Here is a 19925-nt window from a genome sequence, read left to right as displayed (position 1 = left end):
TTTGGAATCGATGGGAAACATCGAGGGCGGCAGCATCCAACAGAGGCAGCGATCGCGTCGATCTTTTTTCTTTGACAGAATATTTACATAGACTATGGATTCCAGATTGCCGGATGGGTCTTGGCTTTCGGGAAAGCGTCCATCACGCGGCACCTTAACTCCAAGTTCCATAACCGATACTTCTTCTTGGACACACTGGTCGCTTCATACATTCTGTCGCGTGCCGAGTACCTGCTCTGGGCTCCAGCGAAAGCGCCCATACCGCTGATGCCGATGCAGAACGGAGATAGAGCGGCTTTGCCATACTGCTGAGGCGTCGGACCGAGGCGTGGTTCATCCGACACAGGTTGGGATTCATTATCATTCTGGGAGCCTGGAAACTGTACAGACAGACATACTGCCTGCGGCAACGCGAAGCGATATACTAGGAGTCCACTGCGACCAGGGCGACATCCAGAGGCAGCATATCAGCTCCGAGTCCCAGGATAACTTGCATTTCGGACGAGCTGCTCAAACTTCATCACAGCTTTCGTCACTGCAGATTCAAACGGAGCGTAAGCCCGGCAGACTCGTCCGGGTCGGGGGATCTTCCGCCTAGAAGGTAAACTTTCGAATATACGGAACCCTTCCCTCCCTTTCAACGCTTACTGTAGAGGCGGGAAGAAATCGTTATCGGGCAGCTAGTAAGTGTTTAGTTTCTGTTCTTGCTATCCTTGGCAAATTGACACCCACCCGAAGACGCCTCGCAGCCTTTTTGGCCGCCCTCCTGCCATTGGCTTCAGTTTTTCTCTTTGCACCAAGTCCCTGAGAGGCTGCCTTACAAACTCATATCGCCTAAGCTCCTGTAGTCTCGTATACAGCACCACATAGCGTATGATGTTGGTAGCAGCGTAAAGTCTCGCTTCACGTACTCCATGCGTTTATTGCCTCTGATAGAATTCACCTTTGGAAGGACTCCCAGAACTCATGCTGTATATGCTACAACAGCCTATTCATTGTTCTGTTGGAGGAAACACCATTTCTAGCTAAACTTCTGTTTTCTTCTTTGTCACTTGTCCTTCTTCGCTCGATGGTGGGCGGGCGGAGGAGTTTTTCGTTGTTTTCCGGCAGCTGGCGATGACGGCTCGCCAGGATCCCCGACTTTCATGTCCTTAATTTTCCCTCGGATTTTTTTATTCCTTCAAATAAACGCACCTTTTTATGCCCTTAGGGGAAAACCCTCCCGGAGAGACAGGGACTTGCGGAGGAAAGACGAAATGTGCCCTGGTGTCACCGTGTGCTGAACGCTTCATCAGTACGCCCAGTGGAGCGCTCATTACGTTTCATGATAGAAAACACTCCTGGACTGGGATTAACCAAGGAGCGTACGAAGGAGTGAAAAGCAGTTCTACCCCAACCGCATCTGCAAAAGCTCGAACGCAAGGGGAATGGTGAAACGCCACGTTGTCCAACAAAATGACGCCGCCAGACGTGAGGAGGAAAATCTTGAATAATTCGACGAAAAGGGTCCTGATGTATGAGCCTTCTTTATAAGCGAAACTGAGGCCGCCATATGCATACACTGTACCTAGAACAGATGATAATGTCGTCATTCTCTTCGTGTTGGATCGTACATACGCCGGGCTCCCGCCCAGCAAATACTTATGTACGCTCCGACCGTTTCATCCGAAGCAAGCCACATCGACTGAAATACACGGGCGTTGCTCAGCTTCATACCGATCGCAACGTTCTAGGAACGCTTTCGTTGCGATTTCCGTGCAAGATGGTGCTGAATTAGATTGCCTTTTCTTGCGACTGTGTCCCAGTGTTTTCAGGATCAAGCGAACAAGCTACTGAGTAACAGAGACAGTCCTAGCAGCTCCTATCACAGCTTTTGCTTTCCCTCAAGAGATCAACGGGTTGTTTTTGTACCATTGACCGCAAACATACTTTGGCAATACCAGTTTTCGGCGCGGAGCAGATCTAGTTATTTCTTTCAGCGTTCCTCTGCCATCAAAGTAATGCGGTATGACTGACCTGAAGGAGGCATGCAGTTCCCGGTACACTCCTCAGTACAGAGTGTACCATACAGGCAACCCGTCTGCGGTATGTAGGGTGCATTGCATAACGATCTCGATCTCTTGCTATAAACATCGAATAAGCATTCAATGATACGCAGCGGGTACGGAACAGCATTGCGTTGAACGACAGGAAGTGCAGCTATGCCAAGCGTCGTCGGACTTCGCCACAGGTCCGGCTGCTCCAGGCTCGCGTCGGACGCACTGCGCGCGGATGAAGATCTCGAGGTGGCGGTCGCTGGACGGTCGCCGCATGAAGGCTGTGCAACTGCAACGAACGCTTTCCTCGCACGCTGCGGAGCAGCCTCAGCCGTCTTGGCTCTGAGACGCCTTGAGCAGGCCCAATATGGCCATGGAAGGGGACTGGGAAACGTGGGAGCTTCGAGCACCGAGCTGCTGGCCTCCAGTACTGGAGGGTCCGACTCGAGGCCCCAGCGAGTGCGCGGACGCCGCGCTCACGTGCTCGACGAGCTCCAGCGTTTCTACTGCGGCGGAGGCTACCGCGTGGAGAGGCTCCACGACACCGCTGAGTTCCTCAACGACTCCCTTAGAGGACAGCACCGCGGCTAATGCGAGTGTCGAGGCTCAGAACGACTCGAGTTGGGCTTCCGAGAAGGCTGGAAGGAAAGAGACGCGCTCCCTGAATACGGAGGTTGTAGCTTTTCCCTTCTATGTTATTATGCACTGGTACGCCGAAGATGGTGGGGATGTGGCAGCTGGGAGTTCTGTAGCAGAACTGGTGCGCTTCAGCGTAGAGCAACCTTCGCGCACTGATGAAAGCGTTAAAGTCGTACTTTTTGAGACAGAGCACAGCGGGCAAGGTCCTGTTTCGACCACGAACGGCCAATCAGGTCTAGTCACCAGAAAAGGCAGTGGACAGGAGCCAATGTTTCGCGTAGGCCGAGCTCACCTGCCTTCCAGAGTGAACGGTACTCTGAAACATTTGGCGGCACAGTTACCAACTGATCTTGCACAGAAATTAGCCTCGATTATGGAGTCCGAAAGCGACAAGGAACAGCTGTCTGAGGTCATACGTGCGTGCGCGTTCTCACCTGCACGTGTCGAACCTGGCCAGGTTATCGGCACTGTGCAGTATTGCACACATTCGACTGTTTACCGCGGTATTTGCGTCAACTGCCAAAGGGACGTGTCAAGCGAGGCTCGCGCGGTACCCACGGTAGCGCGGCCTCAATCACAAGAAAGTACCACTTTTTCGTATGGTCCCAGCATGGGGCATGGTTCTTCGTTTAGACGTGTCGCCTGGATGGAGGATTCAGGTAGCGATATCCTTCGATCCAGTCGAAAATTCCACATACCGGTTGCCTACCAAAACCATCAGCTCAGCGTTTCGCTTCGTAAGGCCGAAGAACTATCAGAGGAGAATGCAAGACGCTTGTTGCGTCAGCGCAAATTGCCGCTTGTGCTTGATCTAGATCACACACTAGTCCACGCAACGAATGACCCGAGGGCTCGAGAAATTCTGTGCGTTCTGTCGAGCACGCTTCACGCCTCGTTACAGCTCACGGGGGCGCTAAGCGAATGGGAGCGAATACTTCAAGACCCGAGCGCTCCCATTGCGGAACGTCTCCTCCGGGAGCTGACTAGGATGGACAGCCCCAACCGGGTCGTATCCAAGGTCTCCGCGGATCGGGCAGACTTGAACGCTACGGAGCAATCTGCTGCAACCGTAGATAGGCTTCTGCAAAACCTGTTCCAGCGACTTGGGATCTTCGCCTTTGCAATCGGCAAAGACACCTCAGCGTCAAGGGGTTGTGCACCATTGGACAACACCACTGACGCGAAACTGGTTCCATTCTGGAGATGGTGGCGGACTGACCCGGCCTCCCTGCAGCAAACGAACAGCTCAAAAGGAATTGGTCAGACAGCAGATGCGAATACGTCTCTTTATTACATCAAACTACGTCCCGGTCTGCATGAATTTCTCAGAACGATCGCGGATCGTTTTGAGCTTCACATTTACACGATGGGCTCGCGACCATATGCGGACACTGTTGCTTCTATAATCGATTCGGATGAGCGGTTGTTCCAGGGCCGGATAACCTCAAGAGATGACTTTGAAGATGGTCGGCTGAACCAGAAGAATCTGAAACACGTGTTTCCCTGTGACGATTCAATGGTTCTAGTTGTTGATGACCGCGAGGATGTTTGGGTCGCTCAGGATCAGTCTTTGCACGGACGCCATTTTCCGAATCTCATTAGAGCAAGGCCATACTATTTCTTCCGCGGACTCGAAGAGACCTTTCAACGAGAACAGCACACAGCAACCACTGACATTCTTACGAATACTCATGATCATTCGGACTTGAGCCTGATCGTTGATGGGGATCCTGCCCCATCTCGTGAGGGTGTACTCTTGTCTGAAAATTCGCAAAACAGCCCGAGCTCTGCAGTGAAGAGCGCCCTATGGTTTCTGCAGCAGTGGATTGCTGCTGATCATCAGGATCACAGCCATCTCCGACGGCTTGCGGAAATTCTAGCCGAATGCCACCAGCGATTTTTCACCCTCTACGACCAATATGTAGCATCTGGGATCGAGCAGCATCCGATTGCAGCGAGTGAGTTGGACCCGAGCACTTCAGTGTCCAAGTCTGATCAACTGCAATCGCTTTCGATCGAGTATCCTCGGCAGAGGCTAGCCGAGGTAGCACATGAGCGAGACGTCTTCGAGAAGGGATCACGGATACAGCGACTCAGGCGACATTCAGACTCCGTAACTGCACGTTATCCGGATCAATGTCCACTTGAGCGACGCACCCTCGACGGAAATGTAAGCGAGGCTGTCTTGCAGGCAAACGCACCGCAGCATGAGCCAACACAAGAACGCTCGTCCTCCGATCCGGCGGTTAATGCCTTATCAGGATCACCCCTCATTGCTTCCTCCAAAGCAGAGGGATCATTTCTCCCGGGCTCCTATTCGACCGTGGCTGATATCCATGGCTACAAAGCACGAGGAGGCGAACTACTGCAGCGCACAGGCGCCGCCGTCAATGCGAAAGCCTCGAATGCTTACGATGGCGACTCGGAACCAAACATGCATACGTTTCCATCTTATTGCGATAACCAGAGTCCAAAGGGCACTTCGACAGAGTTGTTCCTGACGAAGGGCCCTTCCAAAATGCCGGACGAAGGGGGCTGCGCAGTCTATCGTGGGACATCCGCCGGGGCGATGCAGATGATGGTTTGGGACCGCCACGAGAAACGGACCAAGTCGGGTACCGACTCGCCGCTCTCCGCTGAAACCGGAATGCGCATGTTGCCGGCTACGTTTGAGGTTCAAGAAGCGACGGGCGCAGCACGGATTCTACACGCAGAAGATGCCAACCTTGCATTTACGTACGATTTAGGAACTGGCGGTGCGAAGGATTATCCCAGCAGCATTCTGGGAACTGACGGCGGTGGCGAGTTTGCAGATGGCAACCAAGCTAGTTCCGTGGTTGTCGAAGCTCGAAGCCTTCATGTCGCAGACTCTGATGGTGCGGAAGACGAAAATGTTGACGACGACGACGATGACGACGAGAGTGCGGCGATAGCGTCACCGTCTCCAGCGCCGACTGTGCATGATTTCACTGCGGCTGCGGACGTCGCCGAGGAAGAGCGCGACCCAGGCCTCAGTTTCTCCACAAAGGGCGATCTCTCTGAACAGAGCCGAACTGACGGGCTTGGCGATACGCCGACGCCCATAACACAGCGGTCCTGGGACAGCATGGTCGATAGGAATACGCCTGCACAGGTGGAGTCTGGTTCCACTTTTTTGCTGATATCACAAGCCCTCGGAGGGGAGTCTTGTGCGGATGGCAAAATCATTCGCCGCTCTCGACGACTCTTGGAGCAAAGCCTGAAACGTAGCAACGGGGAGAGCGGCAAGCAGAGTGCTGACTCGGGTTCGACTGCGTGGGCAACGCTGGGTAGTGCAGTGGGTTACACGCGAACCGGAAGAAAACGGAATCTTTCGGCTTCCAGAGAGATGAACACGGGCGGAATTGCATTGAAAGATAGCGTCTCAGAACGAACGTCTTTCACGATTGATCCGAACTGTGAAGGAGAAATTGGGCGATACGACAAGCCCACAATAGCTGACTCGAGTGAGCGCCAAAGTGTCGCGCCGACGAAGAAAACGCGGAACCGCTTTCCCGAGCGAGCGAGGGAGCAGAGGCGCTCTCCGTCGCCTGCAACGCAACTCCGTCAGAACCTGCTGCGTCGCACGGCAGCGCTGGCGCTCGCTGAAGGCGATGAACAAAACCGTATCACCAGTGGTACCCTGGCGGAGAGCAGCACCACGCAAAAACCTTCCCCTGGGTCTAACCCGGAACATGATGGAGCAACACGTCGCCCGCGCAGAGTACTTCGTCCTCGCTGCCATCCAGAGGCGACGCCGGAGTCGCGCTCGACACCACCAGTGCCTCCTCCGTCAGGAGGTTTGGATCCTGTGAAGCGCGGGAAGGCGTATACCGTGAGCGCTTCGCTTCCACTCTGGCGACCGCCGGCGAGCATCAAAGATATCCTCGCTGAGCTGCGGCGCTCTGTTTTGACTGGCTGCGAGCTGTGCTTTACGGGTGTGTTTGCCAAGCATGCTGGGATGGCTCCTGAGGATCACGAGCTGTGGCGCTTAGCGGTTCGTTTCGGCGCCGTATGCCATCGGGAGGTACTTCCGCAGGTTTCCCATCTTATTGCTGATCCGCAACGAGGCCGCGATACACTGAAAACCCAGACTGCTAGAGCAATGAATAGCGTGTTCATTGTGAAACCCACTTGGTTAGTCTGTTCTGCGGAGGATATGCGCCGCGCCAATGAACTGGAGCATCTACTTGATGACGGTGAAAGCGCTTCTGCAACATTCGCTGGGGATTCTGTTGCACAACGCGCATCGGGACAGGATGGATCCAGCATCTCTAAGCTTGTGAACTTGGAGGCATACCGCGCGCAGATGGCTAGTCTTCGTGCCGAGCGCTTGCAGCACGGCTTGCACGCTGTTTCCCCTGCCTCCGAGGCAGAGGAGGGGCGAGAGTTTGCACAGGAGCACGTCCCTTGGAGGACGGGGCACATCCCGGACTCCTGTGATGACGGAGAAGCTCCCTGCAACAATGTTGGGGAGCGAGACCTCTCGGGGGCGTCACTTGGCTTTCCCAATCACCGGCAAGCAGAAGCCCTATCGCCAGATGCAGAGGATGCCTGTGATTCCCTTCTTGAGCGTGAGCTTGAGCACTGCATGTGCGGCGACACGCGCACAGATCAGGGCCCGCAGGCGTGATCGGGGCACTTGAAAGAGCGCGATAAAGAGCGGTCCGAATAACTGTGCTTACTTTCCGCTTTGTGACCTTCTGCTGGGCTGTTCGTGGTGAGGTATTCTTATCTGGATTGGACAGATGACCCAGAAACCCTCCAGTATGCAACCTTCGACAACTTGAGAGATTTAGTTATGATGGGTGCTTTTGGCAGCTTCCAAGAAAGCTGCACTGGATCGTAGAATACGGGACCTCCGTGCGTCACCAGGATCGTTGGCGAGACTAAGGCTCCACAAGATCGCCACACATTTGACACTATAGAGTGGAGCGCATGAGGCATACTGGTTTGTTAATGCAGTGTCTTTAGACGGGTGACGACACGCCTCATACATTAGGCTGGATGGCGGTAGCGGATGCGCCATCGCGCAAGTTATCGGGCATTGCAGCGCTGCAAACAAGGATCGTGCCACGAATACCGCTGTTTCCACTGCAGCGCAAAAAGTCCATGGTTTGACAGGCCAATGCGCTACAGGACTGTATCACGCAGCGGTGTGACAGGCCGGGCGAAAGTCAACGTTCAGCCACCGCTTCTCGGGGATACCACAACGCGCACTTGAAGGGAATTTGATCAAACGAAATAAAATCTAACTGCATAGAACACCAAGTCGTTGTTCGGTTTCCAGCCCAAGCTCGCTACATACAGCTCTCGAGGATCAACGAGTTTCTAGTTTACTGTATGCGCTGTTCATGCAAGTCCGCTCCATGGATGACTGTCAAGGCGACACTTAGATCGCCTGTGCATGATTACATCTGTGTTCGTCATCAATTCTGGGGCAAATTTTCGCTCGAGGCTTGAACCAGTGATGTATGGGAATCCATTCGCTCGTCGTGCAAGATTTCAGAGCCGCATAACGTGCTTGCCGAGAATTTCCAAGGCTATGAAGACATCCAATTATCAAGAGCTCGATGCGCAACGAAGCTCCAAGGGCTATACATATATGCTGGTATGTGCCTCGAGGCGGTACAGGCAAAGCGGAACGGAAACGAACGGCATACCACTTGGCGTCAACTTTCATAGCAGCATGCGTCCCACGTCATGACAAGTAGCGTTTCCACGCAGCGTGTTTCATGTGCAATCAGAGACTGGAGCATTTAGCCGGCAGCTACAAGTCGACTTGTTCCAGGTACAGCAGACGATACTTTTTCAAGCCACTTTCAGAGAGAAGTTTGCCCATGCTGCTTACCAAGTTTTTGGGGTTCTCATGGACACACGCCACTCTGAGCAATATATTATGCCGCACCGGAAACACACATTGCCCTGGCACGTAGACGGAACGCGGTTTGCATAGGATTACTTCCGCACCCACAACAGTCCGCACACGTCGACACGCTACCGGGAAGCACGCTCTGGAACCAAGAAGGCGTATGCACGCTATGGATTCCATATCCTCAGCTTTATTTGGACGCCATGCCCGTGGACAGCGCTGGCCAGAACATTCGATGTGTATTCCCTGCTTTATCACGAAATGACACGTACAAAGAGTCGTCCATCCGCTGAGCGCCTTGCCCTGCGCCTCGAACGCGATAGACACGGTAAGCTCGAAGCTCTGTAAAAAGCACCGAGATAGGGAAATTTCCTCAGAAATCAAGGAGGCTTACATCTTTGTCGATGTGAAATAGCAGGGCATTAGGCTGAAAGCGGAAACAACTGCAGCTCCCATGTGCAGAATGCTACTATTCCACAAGGCCCACAGTACTTCTCGATACACATGGTATCCCGCGGCTGCCTCAGCTCTCAATCACAAATACTTTGAGCCGAGCGTTGTCGTAAGAAAATGCCGTAGAAAAGCCGAACTGAGACTGCCCGCACTGACTCGCGTAGGCCGCGACCATGCAGCGCGTCCCTCTGAAGTGCGCCTCGCAATATGTGCGCGCATCCTTGTTGAATCCCATGGGCACTCTTCCGACTCTTCCATAAGACAGACTGCGAACGAGGCTTAGCCCTGTTGAGAGTGGAAAGAACAGCTTGGCTTCAATAGGTTACTCATCTACGTTCACGGTCTGCAAGCCTCGAAAGCTGGTTACCGGCACGAGTGTCACGTACGTGTAAAGCTTCGGTTTGGACGCATCCGTATCCGCTCTTCTCCTCGAGAGCCGGACACGCACACGGTTTGGAACGCCCCGAATGCCATTTTTCCACACTTCCTTATTGACTTTGGCGTCGATTCGCACGTCTTCGGTACCCATGGTCCGTCGTGCGAACGCCTTTATTGCTGCGATCGCTCGCGGTGCTCTCTTTTTGAATACGACGCTGTGGATGTATTTATGAAGGTGGATCGTGTACTCTCTTGTAACGTCTTCCTTTAGTAAAGCCTGCTTGGTCGCACGCACCATGACTCACGAGCCTAACGAACGATAACGCCCCACTCCAGCGTCGAGCGCTGCACACAGTAGCTTATTTCGCGGAATGGCGACGCAGCGACACGCGGCGACCTTGCCGTGTACCTTATTAGACATTTATACACCAATGTGCTGCCACGGGCGCCCTGTCCGTGTCGCTCGCATGATGCGTATCGCTAGTTGTGTACATTTACAGACATACCTGCACCAATGGAGTGCCACGGACGCCTTGTCCATGTCGATCGCATGAAGTGTATGACAATGTATGGCGCGTATTTGCGGCGTCGACAGAACGTGCGGGTGTCACGCCTGTACAAAGAGCCCGAGAGAGAACGTTCGCGACGCAGAGTACAGCCACAAATGACTTTTCTTGCGGGAGATGAGCTTGCCTTTGTGCCAGCGGCACTGTGTCGTGAAACGCTCTCGCCACTGTGGGGGCGATCAACGAGCCGCCGGCACTCCGGGAGGACTGGTTTGGCTTGTACTCCAAGTTCGCGTGCACAGCGAGCAACGCTGCTGATGCGGAAGGTCGACGAAGCGCCTAAAGCGAGTAAAAGCGCACCTGAAATTGTAGATGCGACTCCAGCAAACGAGTCTGTAACTGTTGAACTGGGAGAGAAACTGCAAAAGGTATTGGAAAGCATCGAGAAAATACCCGAAGCAATTTCGAAGAAAATAGCTAATTTCGACGTGGAAAAGTTTTCTCGTGATTCAGCTGCATACTGGAAAAGAGTCTTAGACAACACGGTGGCCGGCGAATGGTTCAATCGCGGTGAGACTTACGTTGTTATACAACTTGCTCTCATACTACTGATTTTGCGCGATCCAGGAGCACTTGATCCCGTCTTCGGTTTCCTTATGGGGCCTGTGCCTCTTTTCCTGGGCATATACGTTGTCGTGCAGGCTATCCGAGAGCTCGGTCCTGAGAATTTTGTGCCTTGGGTGAAGCCGCCGGCGAGCGCCGCTCTGAAAACTGACGGCTTGTACGGCCTCATGCGGCATCCGATCTATACTGGGATAGTTCTGACCAGTTTTGGATTTTCAACGGTTTCGCATTCTCCGGAACGTTTAGTTTTAACGTTAGCGCTGTTTTACTTCTTCACTCGCAAAGCAACTGAAGAGGAGAAATATCTTATTGAGCGCTTCGGCAAAGAGTATGAAGAGTATGCCGCGCGAGTGAAGGCTTTCATTCCAAACGTGTTTTAACACGGACGGGAGAACCTTCACGTTGAGAATTCCAGGCGAGGCTTTCGTTCAGGGGCACGGACGAATGCCTCTGTTGGACAAGTGCGGATCGATTTTACACGATGTAGAACATGATCCAGCTCGCAATGCTTAGTTGCAAATTTTTGGCAGCGGTGGGGAAACGATGATCCGTAAAACTCTCTTGATGGGCAGTGCAAGTATCGTTGACCAATCGCACTTTACAACCTTCAGACTGAAACGAAACACTGAACTCTTCGCTCTCTTCCTGCCTTGCAATTCTCCCGAAATTCTTTTAGCTGCACGTCCTCGGCATGCAAAGTGCAGCAATCGGTTTGGGATTTTCATATAACTCCAGGATCATCGGTGGTCTTTCCGGAATGACCCCTTCGACTCGTTCCCGCTGGACTGCGTTTCATCCCCGGAGTCACGGTCATTCGCGACGTCCCCGTAAAAGGGTTCGTAAAATAACCGATACCATCATCCAATTCATACGCAGAAGACGCCACTCATACTCCTTCCTTACGAGTAATATGCTCAAATGACGCATTCTTCAATTTTTAGAGTTCTCTGGTTTCGAGGCTACCCGAGCGCGCAGGAATCTGCTCTGATGGACTGGCGACCAAAAAACTCGACGCCTTCCCTTGAGGACTCCTTCGCGAGCTTGTGCCGATTCCGGACTGGACTGCGAACGCCGAACGATCTATTCCGTCCGAAGGAGTTATTCTCTACTCTGTGTGGCCATCCACGAAATAGGGTTCGACAACAGCACGATATCTCTCTTGGGGGTATGCTCTCGGAGGCTCTCGGAGGCTCCAGCGCTTCTGCTTGCACGGAGAAGTGTTTTGGACTCGCACTGACGTCAGCGCTCGCCCCCAGCGCAGAGTGCGTCACCGCGTTGCACCAGTGTAGCGTGGATTGTTCGAAGCTCCTCAGTCTTCTGGCTGCTGCGGGTTTCCCGTCCGGAACTTGTTTCATCGTGAACAACATCGCGATCCACAAATCCTTTGTCGAATAGAGTGGCGTGCGCTTTCGTGTTCAGCGGGCAGAGCACCTGCCGCAGACTTACCCGGAATAAGCTGTCGATCACAGGGTACGGTACCGGGCGCGTGGATGGAGGACGGCACTTGCGGGATGGTTCTGTACCCAGCACGTGCATGTGCTGTGAGCGTTGGGGCAAGCGTTCACGCGCCACAGGGCGGCGCTCAGAGGAGGAAGCGTATTGGACAAACAGGAAAAGCGTGACCATTACCAAGAGTCGCTGCTGCGAAGGGCGTATCGATGCTGCTCTGGAGAGAAAATGGAGATGGCAGACAAAGCGAAGATCGCAACTTTTGCCTGGGCATGGCATGCGTTGGCACCAGCCTGAGACGGCGAAATCGGGACTTTAATGCTGGCATCAATATCCGTCGAGCTCTGACGACAGATCTTGAGGGAGGTGATCGACCGGCGTATTTAAAGTCGTAGCTACGAGAAATCTAATGGAAGCAGTCACAGAGAATCCGCCAAGGCTGGTGTTGATGACTGCGGAAAGGGACAGAAACTTGAATATGCAAACCAGAATTGTCCAGATAGGACTCGTTTCATACTTATGGAGCATAGGTTTAGTGGTATATTCAGAGACGGATTTCTCTCTGTACAAAATTCTCAAACTCCTCTCTGTCGATTCTGTTGTCTCCGTTGGTGTCGGCTAGTCTAATCATCGCTGTGATGTCGCTGTCAGTCATTTGTTCAGCCTCTTGTTGCCCCATTTGACACATGATTGCCCTCATGAGCTGGCGAGGTGTAATAAAACGTTGATCATTGCGAAGTTCATCGAAAACGAAGGTGACCTCCGATGCTTTCAACTTTTTCGCACTGTCAGCGGGCTTTTTTTTCAGAGAAGCTGCCTCTGTTTTCACGGTTGCGGCAGCTGCAGTGGGCTGTTCAAGCTCTCTTACGCCATTTCCGCGAACAGCTCTCTTGCCGTTCACTGCGCTTCCGCTAACTTGGGTTTGCTTACGCTTCCGCGTGGCTGACCGGTCGTGCTCCCCACTGGTCTCGTCCGCGCTCTCTGCGTCGCTTCGCTTCCAGCTCGTGTCCGAATCAGAGAGAGCCTCTGTTGATTCGCTGCTGCAACGCCGCAAGTTGTGGTCTTGCGCGCCCCCAGTGCGGGCCAGGCTTCGAGGTGCATCAGTGCCGGCGCGTGCGGAGGCTCTGCTCGAGCGCACTGTGGAAGAGCCTCCTTTGCCATGCGTTGTCACCGTCTTGCTCCTTCCGTCGCTCGTTGAAGCGTGCTTTATGCGAGGCATCAAAGCGTGAAAAGTCCTTCACTTGAAATACGCAAGCTCGTCCGAGTCAGCAAGAGAAGACACTTTAACGTTTTCAACTGTTATGCGCCGGCGTCTGTGTGGCAAACCTTTCGGGCATGGCCACGTTTTCTTTGCAGAGAGGGTACATATACCGCTGTACGTCCGCTAGCATGAATGAAATTTGCTTTTCCCGTCTGCTGTAATAACGACTTGATGCATGTCGCGGCCGCGTCTCCTTTTCGCTGCTCCTTGCCACCGGATATGAAAGAGCCAGTCTTAGGGGAAAAGGGCCAAGTCTGCGTTTGCATCACACGAGCTTCGCACAACTTATGCGATGCTCTGATGCAATGCTGCAACATCGATACGAGTGAGGTCACAAGTGCGACTCTCCGGGTGAATATGAGCGTAATAAAGAACTTCGTCGACCATCCAATTGTCGAGCCCAGCGATGAAGCGCTGGCCCAAAAGCAACGATTTGATATTCGCTTTCGGGTACACTAACATTTTCCTTTCGAAGCGCTCAATAGGAGGGAGCGCATGCAGCGCATCGAAGCCTCCTATGAGGCTTCGAATCTCGACAGAAGGACACGACGAGTCGCTGAGGCGCATCCTCGTAACCTTTCGCGGGTCGACCAGCGCGAACTCTCGGACAGAGATACCGTTTATACTGGCAGAATCTACTCCTGGGGAGCAGGGAGCAAAACTAAAAACAATGTGTGTATGCTTCGGTGGCCAGACTGAGACGAGGGGCGTTCCTGAGTCGTGGAACCGACAGGCGGCAGTACGTCGGCGAAAAGTCTCATAAACGTAGCCGTCTTCGTGACCACGAACCACGAAAGAGCCAGCCATTCGAAAGCGGACGAAAACGTGGGGAGGTTCGTCGAACTCAAACCACAGGTTCTTGCCGTGACGGCCAAGTTGCCGCAGCACATGACCTACGCAGACACGTCGCTCGAGCAGGTCCAGCCCCAGCCTGCCTTCGAAAAGCTTGTCCACAAACTCAGAGGCATGTTTCGGATCGGGTGCGGATTGAACGTTTATCCGTCTATAGCTCTTACATAAGGCATCGATCATACGACGAGCCCGCTCAACTGCTGGCAGCTCTGGCATGGCAAAGTCGCTCCGGGATTCATTGTCCCTCCACAACTGCGTCAGATTAAAAATGGAACGCTGGACTACTCGCAATGTTCCTGCACTTCGACTTTTATTCGCACTTGTTTTTAGACGTTAAGCATCGACATTTTAAAGTACAGCTGTGAGGACTTACTGGTTCATATGTAGATTTTAGAATTCTCGGTTGTGTCTTCGGAATGGCGTCTTCGACTATTTGCTGCTGGAATTCGTAACTTCACACGAATTAAGATGATTCGCAACGCCTTCGAACGGCGGGTCGTAAAATAGACGATATCATTATCCAGTTCACACGCGCAAGCCTCCAATCTTCCCAAGTCACTAGGTGTTCCATGCTCAAATCATGCGTTCCTCAAGTTTTCCATATTGCTGTTTGAAGGCAACTTTGTTGTCGCAACCCTTCGCATAGCTAGATTGGCGAGAGAAAAACTCGACAACGTCCATCAGGGCCTTGTTAAGAAGTTCATGCTGAAATTTCGCTTAACTTGTCACATTTAATGATCGACTCTGTTCGAAAGGTAAATCCTTCTCTCTTTCAGGCTATCCGAAATACAGGATTCGGCAGCAGCATGAACCTCTCACCGATTGCGGATCCAGCGATTCCCGTCTTTTCTGTTTCCATGGAAAAGTTCCTGGACTGGGAATCGAGGCATTCCAGCGATCGCTTCCAGTGGAGCGTGAGTCACCGTTTCCCATGCCGAGGGCGTAGACGGATCTAAGTATCCCGACTTGATCTCCGGCCTGAAATATTTTTCCTTCACTCGGTTCATTATGGACAACGTCTCTTTCTAAACATCAACTATCGAATGGAACAGGATGCGCTCGCATGTGCAGGGAACAGAGCACTCGCCGTTTGTACCGCCCAGAAGGAGTCCGTAATCGTTAGGTACGGGACCAGGTGCGGAAACGGAGAAGGACATTATGGGGAGTCCTCCGTACCAGCCCACGGCATGTTCTGAGTGATGAAGCAACCGTCACGCACCACAAGGCGGTGCTCGAGGTAAAAGTGAGATGGACGTACGAGAACACGTGACGGCAGTCAAGTACCACTGCTGCGAAGGGCGAACCGAGGCTGTAAACAAAAAAATTGAAAATAGCAACAGAAGCGCAGGTTGTAACTGCCGCCTCTGCACTGCATTCGTCGACAACAGCGAGAAGGAGCGAAATCGGGTCTTTGTCACTGCCATCCACATCTTCCAACAGCTGATAACGGAACTGTAGCGACTAGTGTACCGAATGGCGTGGACAGGAGAGAGGAAGCGGAAACAATCGCTGAGAAGCCCCCAAAGGCTCATGTTGATTACAATGGGGAGAGACCCAATCTTTAGAGCGTACGCCAGCGGTACGAGACCCTTTCCCATGTATGTTCGCATGTGTGTAGAAGACAAAAATGTCGCGTCCTAGCTTGGAGGCTCGTTCACGTTGCCCACGCTGGCGTTAGACGGCACACAATCAAAAATGTCTCAAGAAGCGCATCTTAAATTAGCCAGGGCTTGTGGAGACGCACGAATCCCACGGTTTCATGTGCAAATTCGAGGACGGGAGATTGATTCGGCATCTGGTGCTTTCACATGTTTCGTACTCCTCCCACTGCGATCGTGGGCGCTTCGAAATCCCGACGGAATAAACGAGCATTGATGGCAACACAGATGCAAGTCTATGCGCCCGCGCGTTATGCGTTATGCGCCAAAGGAGCAGCGCCATGATCGTTTGACTGCTGCTACGATGGAGGTGCTGCAACCACTGCATTCGATGCAGTTACATATTACTTGCCTACCGTAGCTTTTCGGTTTCCATGGACATTATGGCCATAACAAGTTGCGACAGCTGTAAATGGATCTAGCAGCGAGAGGCAGGCACTGCTCCTCGAGTAGTTTCCAGTGACTCTCTTCGATGCCGGTTGCGTGCTGCATGCGACGAACAGCGACCCACTTCAACGGACCCTGGGTGCTAGGCCCTGGAAACGACGAAATGCAGTCTGGCAGAGTGCCATCGTTGACGCGATGCATCACTTGTACGAAATACGTACAACAGACTGCGTGGCAAGCGCTGGAACGTTTCTTTTGGAGACAACGATGTATGCAGTATTAGTTCCGGTGGGGTAGGCGATAGAGCGAGAGCACTTTCCGACTCGAAAAAAAAAACGATGGGCACCACTGCGGTGCACATACGAACAGTTTTCATCCGTAAGAGCCTTTTTAAAAATACCTCTGAGAAAGGACTTTGTCTTTCACCAATGCGCTATGGATGAGATGAGCGCATCAGATGCAGGCTCCAAGTGAAAACGTACAGGAGCACTCAGTGGCGAGCGATAACAGAGGCTTGGCAGAGCGCACGAATTGCAGGTACAGAGTGAAAACATACAGAAGCACTCAGTGGCAAGCGGTCGCAGGGCACTGGATGAGCGCATAACGTGCAGGATCGCAGGGAACAATACGGTAGCACAGCTGCTAGCGATCCCATAAAAAGGGATATGTAGAGCGCATTCGAAGGATTGTGAGCAGTTTTTGTTCAGCGTCGAGAGCGAATGATCTCAGGTCCAAAAGATCTTCACGTAGGCGAGTCTCCAGCTGAGAGCCGCGGCTGATCCCAAACTCTCCAGCGCGGCTCGTTACCATGGCCTCCAGTTCGTCCAGGGTGAGAAGAATACGTCCTTTGTCTTCGTACTCAGCAATGCAAGCCGTCGAGAGAAAAATCACACTATTTTCACTGCTTTTGAGGTTCTCGCCAGTTTCACCCTGAGCGAGACCGCCAGGGAAGAACGTCGCGAGCGTTCGATCTGATACTCGTTGCACACGTTCCGGAGAAGCGGACGCCAACGAAGCCGGCGCTCTCCCGTTGAGCACTTGTGCTTTCTGGAGCAGAGGCGTCTCTTGAAGCCTCGCAGAAGCTGCTTCAGGGCCGCGTAGCGAAAGCGTCAACACCAGATAGCGTTCGATATCTCGTAGCAAGAGGCGGGCCCGCTCACGGGTGGGAAGCTTCTCGGCGAAGGCGTTGGCCCAGAGATATCCGCCACCTCCGAAACGATCTACTTCAGTGAGGCGAATACTCGACCACCAACGCCTGAACCAGCGGTACAGGAGCGCGACCGCTAGGCAACATCCAAGAACGCCTGGAACGGCAGCAGCGATCTGGAGATTGAGCTCGTTCGAACGAACCAAGGAGTCTACAGCGACCATCTCCTGCTCGACATCAACTTTGAGTTTCTGGACTTGTATGAGTAATGCTCTGATCACGTCACCAGCAAGCATATTCACCACAGGGCTGCGAATCTGGCGTTCGTAGACTTTCATGACCGGTGTGAGATCACCATTTGCAGCCAGAAGTTCAGCTTCCTGTCGCTGGTCGTCCGGGAGGCGCGCATAGGCCTCCCGGGTAAAATCCACAACCATGCGCTTCAAGGTCTCTTTCTCAGCCTGAACCGCCTTCGGATCCATGAATGTTCGATACGACGATTGAAAGATTTCCCTGTAGATCATGGTGAGCGGGGTAATAATGCGCTCGTCCCAGAAGCCTCTCACAACCTGACGTACGCTCAGTGCGATATGCATCACATGCTCGCGATGTGCGCTGATTTTCGTCCAGGACCAGAAGATGGTCAGGGTACCGCACAGGTAGCGTATCCAGTTTCTCGCAAAGTGCGATGGGTAAATGAGCGAAACCCTTTGCAATCGCTCGATGAAGCCCAGACCGCGGCGCTTTCCGGACTGACGTCCTGCCGCAGGCATGATGCGACTGAGCTCTTCCAGAGTCAAATAGACGTTCCATCTACGCGGAACATCGCGCAGGAGCGTAATGAATCGTTCTGCATCCTCTTTCATTATAGAAGCCCAGCGATCCAGATCAGCCAGAACGTCAGAATCGACCAACAAGTGGGCGTAAACAGCCTCCTCGATAGCATCCACATCGGTTGCTTCCAGCGCTGTTAGTGTACGGTGATGCAATTCGTCGCAAGAGAGAAAGAGTGCCCGCAACTCAGAACTATTTTGAGGATCTTTCTCGACTAAACTTCGTAGACGAGAAAGCTCCTCCTGGGCCCTTCCAAGATACACTGCTAAGGCTCGCTCGAGACGGCCGAGAGCATGCACAGCAGCCTGGCATCGGGCCCTTTCTAGTTCACACAAAGAGCGAAGCCCCGGTGGCTGTGCGGCCTGACATAGCTCCAGCAGCCTCCGAGCCTTTTTCTTTTCTGTTTTATCGCTCGCCCTGGTCGGTGAGGCCCTCGCTGGCGCGCCGCCCGCCGCAGAACTGGAAGTGCCTGTTGCCGGTCTCGTTCCCGACGCGATGAGATCCCGGCAAGTGTCGTAAAAGTTTGATACCCATAGGCTGCCTGCACCGCTCAGAGTCTGGAAAATCCATAGCGGTCCGTTGTTGAGGAAACTCCGCAGGGGCGCTCTAGTTACCTGATACTCGTAGTAGGACTTGCTCAGAATCACGCGGCGGAGTGCAGCCGAAACTTCTGTCAGACTCTGCACAGAAAGTTCACAACGGAGAGCAACCAAGTCTTTGAAGTCCATTGCCACGAGTCCCTTAAGATGAGTGCAGTGCGAGCGTTCTCCGAGGCATTTCGGTGCCTCCTCTGGACGAGTGCACAACAGCCGAGCCAGATTCAAATGAAACACTGAACTCTTCGCTCTCTTCCTGCCTTGCAATTCTCCCGAAATTCTTTTAGCTGCACGTCCTCGGCATGCAAAGTGCAGCAATCGGTTTGGGATTTTCATATAACTCCAGGATCATCGGTGGTCTTTCCGGAATGACCCCTTCGACTCGTTCCCGCTGGACTGCGTTTCATCCCCAGAGTCACGGTCATTCGCGACGTCCCCGTAAAAGGGTTCGTAAAATAACCGATACCATCATCCAATTCATACGCAGAAGACGCCACTCATACTCCTTCCTTACGAGTAATATGCTCAAATGACGCATTCTTCAATTTTTAGAGTTCTCTGGTTTCGAGGCTACCCGAGCGCGTAGGAATCTGCTCTGATGGACTGGCGACCAAAAAACTCGACGCCTTCCCTTGAGGACTCCTTCGCGAGCTTGTGCCGATTCCGGACTGGACTGCGAACGCCGAACGATCTATTCCGTCCGAAGGAGTTATTCTCTACTCTGTGTGGCCATCCACGAAATAGGGTTCGACAACAGCACGATATCTCTCTTGGGGGTATGCTCTCGGAGGCTTTCGGAGGCTCTCGGAGGCTTTCGGAGGCTCTCGGAGGCTCTCGGAGGCTCCAGCGCTTCTGCTTGCACGGAGAAGTGTCTTGGACTCGCACTGACGTCAGCGCTCGCCCCCAGCGCAGAGTGCGTCACCGCGTTGCACCAGTGTAGCGTGGATTGTTCGAAGCTCCTCAGTCTTCTGGCTGCTGCGGGTTTCCCGTCCGGAACTTGTTTCATCGTGAACAACATCGCGATCCACAAATCCTTTGTCGAATAGAGTGGCGTGCGCTTTCGTGTTCAGCGGGCAGAGCACCTGCCGCAGACTTACCCGGAATAAGCTGTCGATCACAGGGTACGGTACCGGGCGCGTGGATGGAGGACGGCACTTGCGGGATGGTTCTGTACCCAGCACGTGCATGTGCTGTGAGCGTTGGGGCAAGCGTTCA

At 53.2% G+C, this 19925-nt stretch overlaps 8 protein-coding genes and 1 non-coding gene across 9 annotated transcripts; 3 read left to right on the top strand and 6 right to left on the bottom strand.

The window, feature by feature from the left end:
• Positions 1-1322: 1322 nt before the first annotated feature.
• CYME_CMP177C (transposon) lies at positions 1323-1592 on the bottom strand (the record flags this gene model as incomplete). The annotated part of the gene is made up of 1 exon (XM_005537786.1): positions 1323-1592. The coding sequence occupies one exon, from the start codon at positions 1590-1592 to the stop codon at positions 1323-1325; it is 270 nt and encodes an 89-aa protein (XP_005537843.1).
• An 811-nt stretch (positions 1593-2403) lies between these two features.
• CYME_CMP176C (similar to TFIIF interacting component of CTD phosphatase Fcp1p) lies at positions 2404-7326 on the top strand (the record flags this gene model as incomplete). Its single annotated transcript, XM_005537785.1, has 1 exon — positions 2404-7326. The coding sequence occupies one exon, from the start codon at positions 2404-2406 to the stop codon at positions 7324-7326; it is 4923 nt and encodes a 1640-aa protein (XP_005537842.1).
• Positions 7327-9340: 2014 nt separating this feature from the next.
• Positions 9341-9694, bottom strand: CYME_CMP175C (60S ribosomal protein L31; the record flags this gene model as incomplete). Its single annotated transcript, XM_005537784.1, has 1 exon — positions 9341-9694. One exon carries the CDS (start codon positions 9692-9694, stop codon positions 9341-9343), a length of 354 nt encoding a protein of 117 aa, XP_005537841.1.
• A 182-nt stretch (positions 9695-9876) lies between these two features.
• Positions 9877-10344, bottom strand: CYME_CMP174C (hypothetical protein; the record flags this gene model as incomplete). Its single annotated transcript, XM_005537783.1, has 1 exon — positions 9877-10344. One exon carries the CDS (start codon positions 10342-10344, stop codon positions 9877-9879), a length of 468 nt encoding a protein of 155 aa, XP_005537840.1.
• On the top strand, positions 10061-10906 carry CYME_CMP173C (similar to protein-S-isoprenylcysteine O-methyltransferase; the record flags this gene model as incomplete). The annotated part of the gene is made up of 1 exon (XM_005537782.1): positions 10061-10906. One exon carries the CDS (start codon positions 10061-10063, stop codon positions 10904-10906), a length of 846 nt encoding a protein of 281 aa, XP_005537839.1.
• Positions 10907-11599: 693 nt separating this feature from the next.
• CYME_CMP172T lies at positions 11600-13907 on the top strand. The gene has a single exon (XR_002461527.1). It is a non-coding gene; the product is annotated as a hypothetical transcript (transcript).
• CYME_CMP171C (hypothetical protein) lies at positions 12520-13194 on the bottom strand (the record flags this gene model as incomplete). Its single annotated transcript, XM_005537781.1, has 1 exon — positions 12520-13194. One exon carries the CDS (start codon positions 13192-13194, stop codon positions 12520-12522), a length of 675 nt encoding a protein of 224 aa, XP_005537838.1.
• On the bottom strand, positions 13522-14304 carry CYME_CMP170C (similar to formamidopyrimidine-DNA glycosylase; the record flags this gene model as incomplete). Its single annotated transcript, XM_005537780.1, has 1 exon — positions 13522-14304. One exon carries the CDS (start codon positions 14302-14304, stop codon positions 13522-13524), a length of 783 nt encoding a protein of 260 aa, XP_005537837.1.
• Positions 14305-16775: 2471 nt separating this feature from the next.
• CYME_CMP169C (similar to expression regulator of ATP synthase Nca2p) lies at positions 16776-18842 on the bottom strand (the record flags this gene model as incomplete). The annotated part of the gene is made up of 1 exon (XM_005537779.1): positions 16776-18842. The coding sequence occupies one exon, from the start codon at positions 18840-18842 to the stop codon at positions 16776-16778; it is 2067 nt and encodes a 688-aa protein (XP_005537836.1).
• Between the last annotated feature and the right edge of the window lie 1083 nt (positions 18843-19925).

The sequence above is a fragment of the Cyanidioschyzon merolae genome, chromosome 16 (assembly GCF_000091205.1).
Source record: "Cyanidioschyzon merolae strain 10D DNA, chromosome 16, complete genome".
NCBI lineage: Eukaryota > Rhodophyta > Bangiophyceae > Cyanidiales > Cyanidiaceae > Cyanidioschyzon > Cyanidioschyzon merolae.
The sequence above is the reverse complement of the archived record's forward strand: the minus strand, read 5'-3'. Positions and strand labels throughout refer to the sequence as shown.